Genomic DNA, 14,421 nt, shown 5'->3' with positions numbered 1-14,421 from the left:
ATGATTACAACATAGCTTAAATACACTTAAGACTGTATTTACCCGGATCACAGCGTGCACTGAACCAAACGTCCTCTACAGAACAGTGCAGTACAAGTATGCGTAATTCCACCACTTCAGAAGAGCAATATTAGTGACCTGCATCAGCAAGGAAACACAGTTTTGCAGTCGAGTTAATACCCCTATAACACATAATTAAAAACTTATGAAGTTATGTAAAGATAACACAACCTTCATGAAAGAATTTATTCGAAAAAGATGGCTTAAATGCTTGATAAAGTTGCATTGGAAAAAATATCTATATAAATAAAACAAGTAGAAATCACAGCTATATTAATTATGAATGTAATGAATGCATTTCAACCTTCACAATGTGACAAAACCACACAGGATTGGGACTGAACACCTGTTTGGCCATAAGAAAACCAGTTGTTAGTAAGACAGATTAGAGAAGTCTGCAGTTTGCTAGGGGGCATAAAGATTTGCCTTTGCAGCAAAGGAGAAAGGTCATGTGGTCTAATAAGTAAAGACTGACCTTATTGGGTGCATCCGGGTAAAACGGGAAGCACAAGAAGCACCCATCATGCATAGTGGCCACTGTATATCCCTCTAGAGGCAGGGATATCATCTGTGTTTGCTTCAGTTGGTCAGGTTCAGAAGTAATAGTTATGTGGCAATAAAATGAAGTCAGCTGATGGACCTGAATGTACTAAATGAAGAACTGAAGGGTATCTGTGGAGTTTTACTTACCCGATAACTTTCCAGGTCCCGAATTGTGTAAGAGTGGTTCTGGGAGCACAAGTACATTTTTTACTCATGGATTCACCACCACACTGTACGCTGTAAACCAAACTAAATGGTCTGTCTCCAATTTGTTAAGGTTGCCACCAGTCTCAATGCAAATAAAGCGTGGTCTTTGTTTTGACATGTTCTAGTATTTATTTAGTACATTTGGAACACATGACATGAAGAGCAGATTGTGGTACTGTGTGGCGCTTTTTGGTAATTTTCCTGGGGTGCTGTTTAAGCAGCTACAACTGTTTTTTTTTTTTTTTTTTTTTTTCATTTATTTCCTTTTTTTTAAGCTCTCAGAGTGACAGATCAAGAGCGTGAGATAGACTTGGAAGTAGAAAGATCATCAGATGAGGAGCGAATGAGAGGGAGTGAGTGCATGAGAGAGGGATGCTTTGCGGATAATGTTTATGACCCTCGTGCTCCCAAGAGGATGAGCTTCACGTCATTGTGGTTTCTGCAACATATCCGTCAAAGTATACACTACTGTAGCTTTCTGCTGTCCGTCATCTCAGTAAACCACAAAGGCTATTTTAAGTTTTTGGTGTGTGTACATTTCCTTTTTTTTTTTTTTTTGCTCTCTTTGTATAGCTTTTAACATGAGAACAAGGTTTCAGTAGTGTCACTGATGTCCTGATCATACTGCAATTATTGTTAAATAAAAATCAGATAATTTCTATTAATATGCCATGCCTTTTTATTGATAAATTATTTTCAAATAAAATTCTCCATGACTGAAATCTTGTGCTTTATGTGAATCTGCTCATTCTAATACACTGTCTGGCCAAAAAAAAGTCACACACACTAACATTTTGTTGGATCGATTATGGCATGGCTTTGTCAAGCCATTTCCATCCAGAGTTGCATTCATTTCTTTAGGGTTCTCTAGGGTTATATCTAGGCTGGACTCATGATCTCATGCTCCCTGAACCTCTCTTTCCTGATTTAAGGCCAGTGAATCTTGGCATTGTCATCTTGGAATATGCTATATAAATATGATATATAAAATCCAGTGATGGGGGGTAGTGGGGAACTATTCGTTCTGTATATTCAGGAATTCATTTTTGAGTACATTACGTTGCTAAACCTAATGGAGATCCGACCGACCGAAGAAACCCCAGATTATAACACTGCTAACAAGGCTTATACGGTCCCAGTCCCTAAAGCAGGTGTGTGTAAAAATGCTTTTACTTCCACTATTTTTATTTTTTGTTACACTGCTTCAGAAGGGTAAAAATTAAGGAGAGGTGAACGATCATCAGCGATCTCCCATCACTCAACATTTTTTTCCATTCGCAATTTTTCATCGAAGATGATCGTTCACCTCTATCCATCCAGGTTTTAATTTAACCCAGTTTTTGTAGTTTGAGCAACTCCTTAGTTGTTACCCTTCTGAAGCAGTGTAACATCTTAAACATCAGCACAAAGTACCTCTCATCCCTGCCCTCTGAGAGAGCTTCGGCCAAACAGACCTCCGGCTGTAAGAGGTAACAGCATCACCCGGGGATCGAACCAGCGATCTCCGGATGATAGGGCGAGCACCACTCGGAGGCCAGGAAATGCAGTTATAAGAAAATAATAAACTGGTGAAAACAGTAGTTTTGCATTACATTACCCTATTTTTGGATTTGTGTATGTTTGATAGATTTTTTTCTTTTATTACATTACAAAAGATTGCTCACTACAGAAAAATGTTTCTTAGTCTTAATTCACATGTTGCAGTTGCTCTTACATCTCTCTCTCTCTCTCTTTTCCCCCCTGTACTTATTAGGAACCTGCTGTATGTGAACCCACAGAGTTTAAATTTCGCCAACCGTCAAGGCTCTGCTCGCAACATCACAGTCAAAGTGCAGTTTATGAACGGGGAGGACCCCAGCAATGCTATGCCTGTAAGTGATGACACAAAATTGATATATATATATATATATATATATATATATATATATATATATATATATATATATATCCTGCTTTTTATCTGTTTTCTGTTAGTTATCTTAGTGAGATTATCTTTAGATTTTGAGCATCTACCAAACACTCCCTATGAATGAGTTTGTTGCAATACAAACAACAATGAGCACATTACTACAGTGTAAACATGCGCTTTGTCTTTTGCCTGAAACTAACTACTGTTAGAGCTACACTTATAGATAGTTAATCAGCACCTTCTGACCAATCAGCTGGGAGAGTCTAACTACGAGGTGTTAGATCTGTAACATGCAGCACCAATCAGAAATTAATCGAACAAATATATTCACTGAACATGTGAAACTCGAGGGAACATCAATCCATACTCACTGTTTTACTTTTCCATCTTTTGTTGTTTAGGTGATCTTTGGTAAATCCAGCTGTGGGGAGTTTTCTAAGGAAGCGTACACTGCGGTGGTCTATCATAATCGGTACGTTTTACAGCGGTACAATTTTCATTGCTTTCATCTGCCAAATGCCTAAATGTAAATGTTTTAAAGAGCTTATTTAATCAGTCTCCCCACGTTCTGTTCTGTTGTTAGTAACCCTATTATCTGTGATTATAAAAAGTCCCAATCACAGAAGATGTCACTAGGTAACTACCTGATATCAGCTGATATTAAAGTCAGGAAGCTATTGGAAGTTGTGACTGCGTAAATACTAGCAACTCTATCACCCCACTACACACTTTGAACTGCAGTTCCTCTGAAAAAAAAAAAAAAAAAGTTCATGACATTTTCTCCACTACATTTGTTGCATTTATTGATTTACCCATTTAGTGTTCTGTTGCTTTGCATTACATCGCATTGCCCTAATAAAGTGGAGAACAAAAAATTAAAATAATTATTAAATATTAATAATTGGACTATGGAAGTATAACTGTGTCAAAATTCTAAATTATATGAACTGAACAAAAACTATTTAAATTTTTCTGTAAATGCAGTTTGATCTGGATGAATAAAAAATTTATAAAAATGAAGCATTCAAAATTTAAAATGAAGCATTTAAAATTCTATGCAAAAATATTGACCATACTAAACTGCTGTTCGAAACTAATTGCTAAAAATGCCGTCTTCATTATTTTTCAACCTTACGAATCCAGGCTGTTAAAATTCTGCTAATGTTCAGGCTGACAAAATTAAAGTTTTTACATTTGTGTCAACAAAAATGGGGTAGAAAAAAAATCAGGTCGGGATATGAAAATTCACCTGGGATATCACAGGAAGAGCAATGGATTGCTGATTGCTTCTGTCCTTTCCGAAGTGCATTTTTTAAAAGTGTGCCCTTCCTGCTCCCAGTTCAATCTACTTTGCTGGGAACTACTGTACTTGCCGATTGGAACGAGCAGTTAGTCTAACTAACTGCTTACTGCCGAAAAATTTTAACATTTTTATTACAGGTTTTTGTTCAGTTCATGTAATTCAACATGCTATTTAGCTTTGAAGAAATTTGGCACAGTTATACTTGTGTATTTGACATTAAAATGTTAGATGGTGATTTATTTTTTGCATCTTAAATTCAGTTTCCATGTTTGTTTATTTAAACACCCTCAGTTCTCCAGATTTCTATGATGAGGTCAAAATTAAGCTGCCTGCTTCCTTGAACGACCACCATCACATCCTCTTCACCTTCTACCATGTCAGCTGCCAACAGAAGCAAAACACTCCTCTGGAGACACCCGTTGGATACACGGTACACACATATGCTTGTGCATCTGCATGTGTGAAGCATATTTATATAAAGTTGAATTGTAAAGCTCTTTTTTTTCCCCTTGTTTCCTCTTCTAGTGGATCCCTATGCTGCAAAACGGGCGTCTTAGAACAGGACACTTCTGTCTGCCGGTGTCTCTGGAAAAACCTCCTCAGTCTTATTCCGTTCTCTCTCCTGATGTAAGACTCTTTTTAGTGTTCAAATACAGCAGGCTTCCAAGATTTACTCCACCAAAAAAATAGCATATCAGATACAGTTTATAATTGCTGCATGCTCTGTGCATTTCATACTTTTCTTGTGTTTTTTTGTTTGTTTGTTTTTTTAGGTTCCTCTCCCTGGTATGAAATGGGTAGATAACCATAGAGGAGTGTTTAACGTTGAAGTCGTATCCGCATCCACGATCCACACACAGGTACTCTTGGTTCTTATATTTCTCCTGATTATGTGTGATTAAAAAAAAAAAAACTTTGGTATACCAAATCTTTCTTGCCCTCAGGACCAGTATCTGAATAAGTTCTTTGCACTGGTACATGCACTGGATGAGCACATGTTCCCAGTGAGGATCGGAGACATGCGCATCATGGAGAACAGCTTGGAAGCAGAGCTGAAGGGCAGCATAGCAGCTCTGAGCTCCTCTCAGCTGGAACCAGTGGTGCGCTTCCTCCACCTGCTGCTCGACAAACTGGTGCAGCTGGTGGTGCGGCCGCCCGTCATCGCTGGACAGATCGGTAACAACTCGCTCTGGCTGACTCACTGATGCATGACAGCCTTGTACTGCTACTATTAAAATCTCAATTGTGTAGTACTACAAGGCACTAAAATGTACATCTTTCTTCTTTTGCTTGTATATGTTTATCACAGTAAATCTTGGCCAGGCTTCTTTTGAGGCCATGGCATCCATAGTTAACCGTCTGCATAAATATTTGGACACCAGTCAGGACATGCACGGCCGTAACAGCCTCCTCTCTTCCTACATTTACTACGTCTTCCGTCTACCCAACATGGACCCTAACTCTCCTTCCCCAGGTGAGCATTCACTGTGCTCTGCTCTGTCGAAAGAACGGGCTGTATCTGACAAGGCCATACACCTCTTCTGATGCAGATTTTGTTATCTGTTACAACGACTTTGATGTATTTGATCTATTACAACAAATTGAAGAATAATATTCTACCTGACTAAAAGAAATTACTTTCCAAGTGTCACTACATGCCAGAGGTCTTAATGGGTCATGCCCTGAGCTACACAGTACTCGTCATGTTTTATGTTGTAATGTTATGGCTGATCTGTGTATTAAATCATAAAAATACCGTTCTTCATGATTTTTTTTTTCCAGCAAAAATGTAACAATAGACCAAGAAATTAAAAATATTAATTAATATTGATTCATAAACAACTATGGTACATTTAAATAATTTTGCCAATTGTGGATGTTATCTGGTAGGGGAGAAAAGCATATTATTTTTAATCTTGGCTGACATCAATATAGCATATAGTTTATAAATCAGAATTTTTACTTTTTGAACAAAAGTTGAATACAGGTAGTCCCGGACTACAAACAAACGTTCCAGTTACAAATTTAGCAGATACGAATGGCCTGCAGTTCTATTTCCGGTTTAATCACGGAAGTAGCTCGCTTGTATTGTACGAAATGTAGACACTGCAGTGCACCAGATACCAATATTTACAATTATGTACAATATTTTCAGTGTGTAAGTGAAATGTATATAATGTATAAAATGTCTAACGTCAGGTATATTGTATGTGTGTGCGGGAGAAGCAAGTCTGCGTCAGCGGTTTCAATGAACCGGTCTGGAAGCATGATGATAGAAAATGTCTCCTGATGCTGAATAATCCCAATTTTAGAAAATCCTCAACAGAACAGGGTTCACAGTCCAACACAGTGAAAAACTGCTCTGAGACAAAATGGTATCCGGGCTACCGGAGTAATCTTTTCGTGTGATTACTATATTGTCCACATGATGGCAGTGTGGGGAAAGATTTAGTCAAGTGGATCAGTATGCTTTACTTTGTATATTCGTGTCAAAGGCATGTAAGGCTCACTTTCCATTCCGGGAGCACGTTCGTAAGTCTGATTAGTTCATAAGTCGGGGACTATCTGTATAGTAGTAAGTTTTATAGGAACTGCTGCTGATGTTAAGATAAGGCTTTTCTAATTATCTTCTTCTCATGTGTTTATACCATCAGGTCCTGGAGGCCTGGGTGGCTCGGTGCATTACGCTACTATGGCTCGTTCTGCTATCAGACCAGCCAGCCTTAATCTCAACCGCTCCCGTAGCCTTAGCAACAGTAACCCTGACATCTCTGGCACTCCGACGTCCCCGGACGACGAAGTTCGTTCCATTATCGGCACTAAGGTAGGACGGTTGACAGATTTTCATTTCTTTTTTAATGAGTAAGCTTGATCAATTTAAACTAAACTTATACAGTTTTCAAGTTTATATTGTGCTCCCTATAACACAATGTAATCGCTCATTCTACTGGACTGCCTGCATTTTTATTAGCTTTCTAACATCGGCCTGTTTGCATCACGTGACAGAGATTTACAAAGTGCATTTGGTAGGCATCACAGTTCATAACTCACCTCAGTGGCGCTTTATGAGCTAAGTTTATTAACAAGCATACAGGGAATGCATTAAATCCTGCTCCGGATGAATCAGGGCATGGAGTGTCATTATAGAAGGCCATAGATTCTACGGGAAGTGCTGACCAAACTGTCAGCATTTCTCAGTGCAGTTACAGTTTAACCCTGTAGTTTACTTGTACAGCAAACATCTGCTGGAACATCTTATCTATTTAACTGCTGTATAATTAACCTAGAAGAAAATGAAAGTTATAGATGTGATGTGCAGGGATCGAAAATTTGGATACAACTGTCCCTTTTCATGCAGAAAGTGAAGACAGGAAAACAAGATAAAATCTCTGTTACAGAGAAGACAACTTTAGTGTTTTACTTTGGAATGGCAAGCTAAGACGCCAGTCTCATTTTGTATCATGTCCAAGTCTTGTTCATTTATGCTCTGCTTTTATCCTCTTAGGTCCACAGATGATGTGGTGGTGATGTGTTTTTTCTAATTGTTGTGTTCCAGTTTTTTTGTTGTTAGCCATGGATAGCATAATTCAGCTTGCCTAATATTTAATAAAATTCGTACAGCCATAAAATTAGAATGATCTTACTTATTTTTCTGCATTGTTGACTTTGAATTTGAATCTGTTTCCTTTCCCTAACTAAACCTTCAATCCTGTTTAATTTCTTACGTTCTAACCTTTACCTACTTTCTGAAAAAGAGCTCTGTGTCGGATGTTTGAAGTGCTGACCTGAACTGACAGACTTGTATCCCTTTTGTTTACCCATGGCATTGACCTGTAAATTTTGACCTGTCACTGTTCCCTTGCTTGCTTGCTCCTGCCCGTGACACCTTTGCTTCCCTCCCCCTTGGCTCGCAGGGCTTAGATCGCTCCAACTCCTGGGTGCACACTATGGGCTGCAAGAGCGGCCCCTGGGGGACCAGCCCTGGCTCGGCTTCCGATACTGTGCAGGTCATTGAAAAACAAATCCAACCCCCTTTAAACGAAAAGATAAAGAATCGTCTCACATACCTGTCTGACACACAAAAAACTACATCCGCATTTGTTTTTTTATTTTAATTTTATTTTTATGTTTTTTTGTCCTCCTGCCCCTGTATTCACAGATGCTGTAGGTTAAATCCAGCACACAGCCCTCAACCACCAGCCTGGTAAAAAAAAAAAAAAAACTGAATCTCACAAGCCCTTCACACTGATTGTGTGCGCAGGCCTGTATACCCCTACAAGTCTGATATGGTAGTAGTCTCATGTCGCAAAGCCATACACTTTGATGTCCATAATCTATATAGTACATCAAGAAACACCAACTAGAGATAAAAAAGTGTCTCTGAGAGTGATTGCTTTTGAGGTTCAGAATCTCTTTTTTACCAGGCTGCTTCACCTAGTGCGAATGAGAGCATTAAATAGACAATAATTAAGATATTTCAAAGTGGTTGCAAGTGGTTTTGTAGTGGTGCTTCAAATTATAATTTTTAACTAGCTTCATAGACCCTACTCATATTTAAAATCAATGTTTAAAAGCACTGCATAGTTTATTTATCTATATACACTGGCTGGCCAAAAAATAAAAAATAAATCACGACCTGGATTTAATAAAGCAAATAGATCTATAAATAGGTAAGAGCCTTCCATTGGGTAATTATGATTAAGTATAAGTGCCCAAAAAAATAAGGTCTGTTGACTACCTGAATATAAGAAATGACCAGGTTTCTGGATTTCTTTTTTTTTTTTTTACTGATGGTATGGGCGTATTCCAAGATGACGACGCCAGGAATTATTGGGCTCAAATTTTGAAAGAGTGGTTGAGGAAGCATGAAACCTTATTTTAACACATGGATTGGCCACAACAAAGTCCAGACATTAACCCCATCAAGAATCTTTGGGATGTGATGGAGAGAACTTGACACAGTGGTTTAACTCTCGCATCATCGTTATCATCAAAATCATCATCAAAAGATCTTGAAGAGAAATTAGTGTAGTCTGAACATAAATAAATAATGTTTCGTATGCTTATCGAAACCATGCCACACCGAATACAGGACATAATGAACGCAAAATGCTATTCCAGTGTAAGCCTTTTTTTTTTGGCTGGGCATTGTATATTGCCTAGTTGTTGTCGGTTATCTAATCAGACAAGTCAGGGTATATAACCTAAAAAGTTAACAAAGCGTCCCTCCTTTCTAACCAACTGTTTCTCAACTCTCCATCTAGTCTTGGTTTTAAAAACACGAAACAAAACGATGCTAAATAATTTCAATAAAAGCCATGTGACTGGATAAGTCTGATCAGAGGACCTGCTACAAAAGCCTCACTGCTTTTATTAGAAACCAGAACTATGAGAAAAAGATTCATTGTCTTTATATTTATTAAAAAAGTGTCTTAACTCTAATGACAAAGTTTGATCAACTATATTTATGATCAGCTAGTGACCACTGTCCTGAGTGTGGGAAAGCAAATAAATCTATTACATTACTAAGTACTACCAAGCTAATGATTATTGCTGACGAGCACTGTGTTGGCAAGATGAACGTGAGGTTTTTGGAGACAAAGCTGTTGCCAGATGTTGCTGCTGGACAATCACCGCAGAGTAGAGAAAGCACTCTGTATGACTTGGCCGCGGAGAGTCAATTTCTCAAATTTTTGGTTCTGGATTTTTAGGGAAATCTGCTCAAAAGGACGCAAAAGTCAGGCTTTAATCCGGATAAATTACTATGAATTGGTGTGTCGGTCCTGGATCAGGTTAATTGACTGTAGTTGACTGTAGTTCTATTAACAATAGTGGTTGAGCGGTTCATCCATTTCAGCCGTTCCCTTCATTTATAAGTTTTCCATTCTTCTTTCATTTGTTTCCACTGCTAAAGACTCCCTCTCCATGTTCTCTTTCTCTCTACATTGCCTTCATCTCACTGTGACCACTGCATGGCCATAAAAGCACTAATCCAACTTTCTCTCACTACGGCATGTTATGAGATGCTGCATGCAATTTGCGCGCCAGTGTGCGTGTCCGTTGCGGCCGCATGCGTGTTTGAATGCTTGTGTGTGTCAGTGTGTTTCTTCACGCACATGTCCGTGCATCCTGTGAGATTTAGTTTATTACAGTTGCTCATAGTTTATTCGTCTTATCTGTTTTAAAAAAATTATGAAAGGTATTTGTTACTGTATAATATGATAAAGCTAAATAATCATAAGAGTATAAATCAAAGTATACTGTCTTACTGGGCAGTACTATTCTTAATCTTTTTCTTGTTATCATTATTATTATTATTAGTAGTATAACCATAAGTACTACTGTACTTATTATTACTTTATCATTACTGTATATTCTTATTACTATTGTTATCAACATACAGTATGATAGGCCATGCTGCTTTTACAAGGTTTGGTTTCATTTGTGTGTTTGTGTGCGCACGCGTAAGTAGTCTTGTCTATCTGACTAGCAGATGGCACCACACACTCCTGTCCTTCACACTAATCTGTTGTCACCCTTCCATTCATCCCCACCCATAGGCCATGGAGCGCAGTGGCAATCGCATGTCATCGCACACTGAGAGCGCCAGTTTCTTGCAAACTTTAACAGGACGCTTGCCGACCAAAAAGGTAGAGACCCGACGTGGTGGGGGAGGAGCCCCCAGCCGCCTCCTTGACCGCCCCCTCCGCCTGTGTCTTGTCTGTGGCTCTTGATTGGGTGGTGTTTGGTGTGGTGCTTGTGGTCTTGTTGGGATGCTGATTGTGTGTCTCGTTGTATGTCGAATGCTGTGTGGTGATGGAATGATAAAAGGCCTCTGCTGTTTGGGCGAAACCAAATGTATGTTTTGTTCTGAATTAAATCAAGGCTTTGTTTTTGCAGCAGCCTAAGGGATTATGTCAAAGGCCTGTTTCAAATTCTATAGTAGTGTTATGATGCACAGTAATGTGTGGTGATAAATTGTCTCTCTAAGATTTGTGTTTGTGGTGGACGGCTGGTACTATAGCTGATGGCGATTTAATACTCTGCTGGTGTTCCATAGCTCTTCCATGAAGAACTGGCACTGCAGTGGGTGGTGAGCAGTGGCAGTGTGAGAGAAGGAGCTCTTCAACAGGCCTGGTTCTTCTTTGAGCTCATGGTAAGAGTCAATATAATGGGCATTAATAAGTGATCATCTGATTTTAGCCAGGACATAATTACATTTTTCTAATTAAATTTTATTGCATGTCATTATTTTAAAATAACACAGAATGCTTTTTTAATATTAATGAATCCAAGCATACTGTGTAGTATTACTAGCTTGTCTTCCTTCATATGAATAAATTTATGACTTGTTTATAAAATAAGGCTGGTCCTTATTAGATTAACTAATAAGAGTCTAAATAATCTCAAGAGTGTCCACAATCCTACAATTTATAAATATATATATATTTTTTTTTGCCATGGACAATTTAGTTAAATTAAGATTTGTGCAAGGAAAAATCGTGTTTTTAGATAAGTATACATGTATACATTCAGTCAGGTTACACAATCTGTCACGTTTAATTAATTACATCTAAATTATTAAATAATAATAATAATAATAACTACAACCATAATCAAAATAGGATTCAATATGAAGCACGATGCTCGTTTTGCATGTTAAAAGTGAGCAGATTTTTTTAAGCAGTTACTTAACAGGAAAATTTGAAAGTGTTTGATTTCCTTATTGTAAAGTAGTTTTATGTACCTGCTGCATTCTGACCATGCTTTCAGGTCAAAAGTATAATCCACCATTTGTACTTCACTGACCGACTGGAGTCTCCCAGGAAAAACCGCTTTCCTGAGCGCTTCATGGATGACATCACAGCTCTGGTTAGCACTATTGCAGGGGACATAGTCTCACGCTTCCAAAAGGTAACAGAGTCTGATATTACATCAGCTAATACTTAAGGTTTTCTTTTATTTTTATAGTTAAAATATTTATTAATTAATTTAGATTTTGTTGGGATGCATTGCTGTCCGCTAATGTGTGAATAGTTTAGAGTGCAGCACCTTTTATAAAATTTGTTTGAAATGGCACTGAAGAATAAGTATTAAATGGTGTGAGTGTTTTACATCAGTTCATCTGTGGTGCACACAAATATAGACACTCACTCGTGATTTGCACGAAAGAAAAGCAGCATGCAGTTTTATTTATTTATTTTAATTTTTTTGTGATCAACACACTCATAAAAGGGCATAAACAGATGCATTTGGAGATCTGCGAACAAAATTTGGACTGATACTCTAGGGAAGATGAAAGTGGAAAGTATAGAGAATCATTAATGGTGACGAGACACTGATTCATCGCTACGTGCCTGAGTGTAAACGGCAGAGTATGGAACTGAAACATCAATCGCAGAACAAGAAAAATCAGCTGGAAAATGTATGCTGACAGTTTTCTAGGATTTGCAAGGGTCAATATTGGAACATTATCAGGGAAAAGGTTGAACAATCAACAGCGTTCATCACCATGAGACGCTTATTGAAAAGCAGAAGCCTAAACTTCAGATTAAACGCAGAGGACTACTATCCAAGGAGGAGATGAGCACGTCCACACACTTCTGCCCACATGGTCAACACTTTCATACACATTGTTTTGAGGTGTTAAATGATCTTCCTTATAGTTCTGATCTTGCTCCATCGGACTTTTATCTGTTTGGTCACTTTAAATCACTTCTGAAGAAGAACTGAAGACAGCGGTGCATTTGTGGCTTGCAGCTCTCCCTAAAACATTTTCTAATCAGAGAATACGAAATTGGTGTTGACCGATAGATAAATTGTATTGAAAATTATGTTTTTGTCTTTTCTAAAAGTTAATCAAAATAAATTCTACAGCCAATTTTGGACATGCTTTTGTAGATAGATAGGTTTGTAAATGTCATTACTTTAGGATATTTGCAGTCAACATGTCGTTCTGTTTCTGCTTTGATAGGATCTGGAGTTGGTGGAGAGGCTAAACACAAGCTTGGCCTTCTTTCTTAATGACCTGCTGTCTGTCATGGACAGGGGCTTCGTCTTCAGTCTTATCAAGACATACTGGAAACAGGTATTCTTTTATTTATTTATTTATTTTTGTAGTCCATTTTCCATCCTGATTCAAGCTGACATGAAAAAAATTATTTAAAATATTTCTTGTCAATTTGAAGTTACAACCTCAATTGTTAATGCTTTCCTCGCCAGGTGTCCACTAAGCTGTACGCTCTGCAGAACCCGACTCTGGAGTCTCTGAGGCTCGACTTCCTCAGGATCGTGTGTAGCCACGAGCACTATGTCACACTAAACCTGCCCTGCAGTCTGCTCACTCCTCCAGCCTCCCCCTCTCCCTCTGTTTCCTCTGTCACCTCGCAGGTAACACAACCACTGCAATATTCAGATCCTATGATTTATTCCCAACCATATAATTAGCAGCTGAAAAGCACGCTACTGGAAAACTGATTGAAAAGCAAAATCAGAGAAGTATCTGAAAAGATATTTAGGGAATGCATTATTCCGTCTAAAAGATTTAACTAATAATTAGTCAAATATATTTCCATCTTTAACAAAAATCATGAAGGGTACTGCACCAAAACACAAAGATAACAGTATGTAACGGCTCTGTATCTCTGTTCTTATATCTCTCAGAGTTCTGGCTTCTCCACCCACGTGCAGGATCAGAAGATCGCTAATATGTTTGAGTTGTCCGTACCCTTTAGAGAACAGCACTACCTGGCTGGTTTGGTTCTAACCGAGCTCGCTGTTATTCTGGACCCAGAGGCTGATGGGTCAGTACACTGGTGTGTGTCTCGTCTCGCCTCATCTCACTTCATCTCTGTGCTTTACATCTTGTCTTGTCTGATGTCTGTAAACATGTTGTGCACGAAAAATTATCACCATACCAGTACCTCATCACAATAAAAAAAAAAATTAAGTCCACTGTCTAATGTAACACATTTTATGCTATTAGCAGAGAAACTTTTAAACAGGGGAGCTTTTAGAAATGCCCTTATTGTTAATGCGATTTGTTTATTTATTAACGCCCAAAATTTTTGACATTTAATACATGTCGTTGCTATTCTCTGTGGCTCAATACGTCCTCATCCCCAGAAATGGCTTGCTACTACTTTTCTAAGCAGTTGGACTGACGTTTCTGAGATATCTGACCAGCATAGTCACTTGACCATTTAAGTCTATGCAAGAGATCAGGTTGCATTTGCTGTGTGTGTGGGTCACTGATGCAGAGAGAGCTGTTGCTTACTTACACACCCAGGATAGGTGAATGGCCATATCCCAGGAACCCTATGGCCAAGAAAGGAGCCAAATTGATGCATTCGTGTGCCCTATTTTTCAGTTTCTCCAGGAATTGTTCAAGTTCGATTTT

General features: G+C 38.4%; 1 protein-coding gene across 20 annotated transcripts in view; it reads left to right on the top strand.

Annotated features, from left to right (window-relative positions):
- dock7 (dedicator of cytokinesis 7) overlaps positions 1-14,421 on the top strand; it is a 63,491-nt gene that overhangs the window by 28,039 nt on the left and 21,031 nt on the right. For 7 of the 20 annotated variants that reach the window (XM_053499516.1, XM_053499515.1, XM_053499519.1 and 4 more), the window contains exons 15-29: positions 2,564-2,681; positions 3,121-3,191; positions 4,314-4,452; positions 4,548-4,649; positions 4,796-4,882; positions 4,967-5,198; positions 5,332-5,496; positions 6,677-6,846; positions 7,937-8,029; positions 10,583-10,672; positions 11,083-11,178; positions 11,796-11,936; positions 12,997-13,110; positions 13,245-13,412; positions 13,686-13,837. In XM_053499516.1, coding sequence (XP_053355491.1) covers positions 2,564-2,681; positions 3,121-3,191; positions 4,314-4,452; positions 4,548-4,649; positions 4,796-4,882; positions 4,967-5,198; positions 5,332-5,496; positions 6,677-6,846; positions 7,937-8,029; positions 10,583-10,672; positions 11,083-11,178; positions 11,796-11,936; positions 12,997-13,110; positions 13,245-13,412; positions 13,686-13,837 — 1,938 coding nt within the window. Of the gene's footprint in view, positions 1-2,563; positions 2,682-3,120; positions 3,192-4,313; positions 4,453-4,547; positions 4,650-4,795; positions 4,883-4,966; positions 5,199-5,331; positions 5,497-6,676; positions 6,847-7,527; positions 7,730-7,936; positions 8,030-10,582; positions 10,673-11,082; positions 11,179-11,795; positions 11,937-12,996; positions 13,111-13,244; positions 13,413-13,685; positions 13,838-14,421 lie in introns of those variants that run through there. The other 13 variants (XM_053499517.1, XM_053499514.1, XM_053499523.1 and 10 more) reach the window with 6 other exon arrangements.

This window comes from Clarias gariepinus, chromosome 6, assembly GCF_024256425.1.
Source record: "Clarias gariepinus isolate MV-2021 ecotype Netherlands chromosome 6, CGAR_prim_01v2, whole genome shotgun sequence".
In the NCBI taxonomy this organism is placed as follows: Eukaryota; Metazoa; Chordata; class Actinopteri; order Siluriformes; family Clariidae; genus Clarias; species Clarias gariepinus.
The sequence above is the reverse complement of the archived record's forward strand: the minus strand, read 5'-3'. Positions and strand labels throughout refer to the sequence as shown.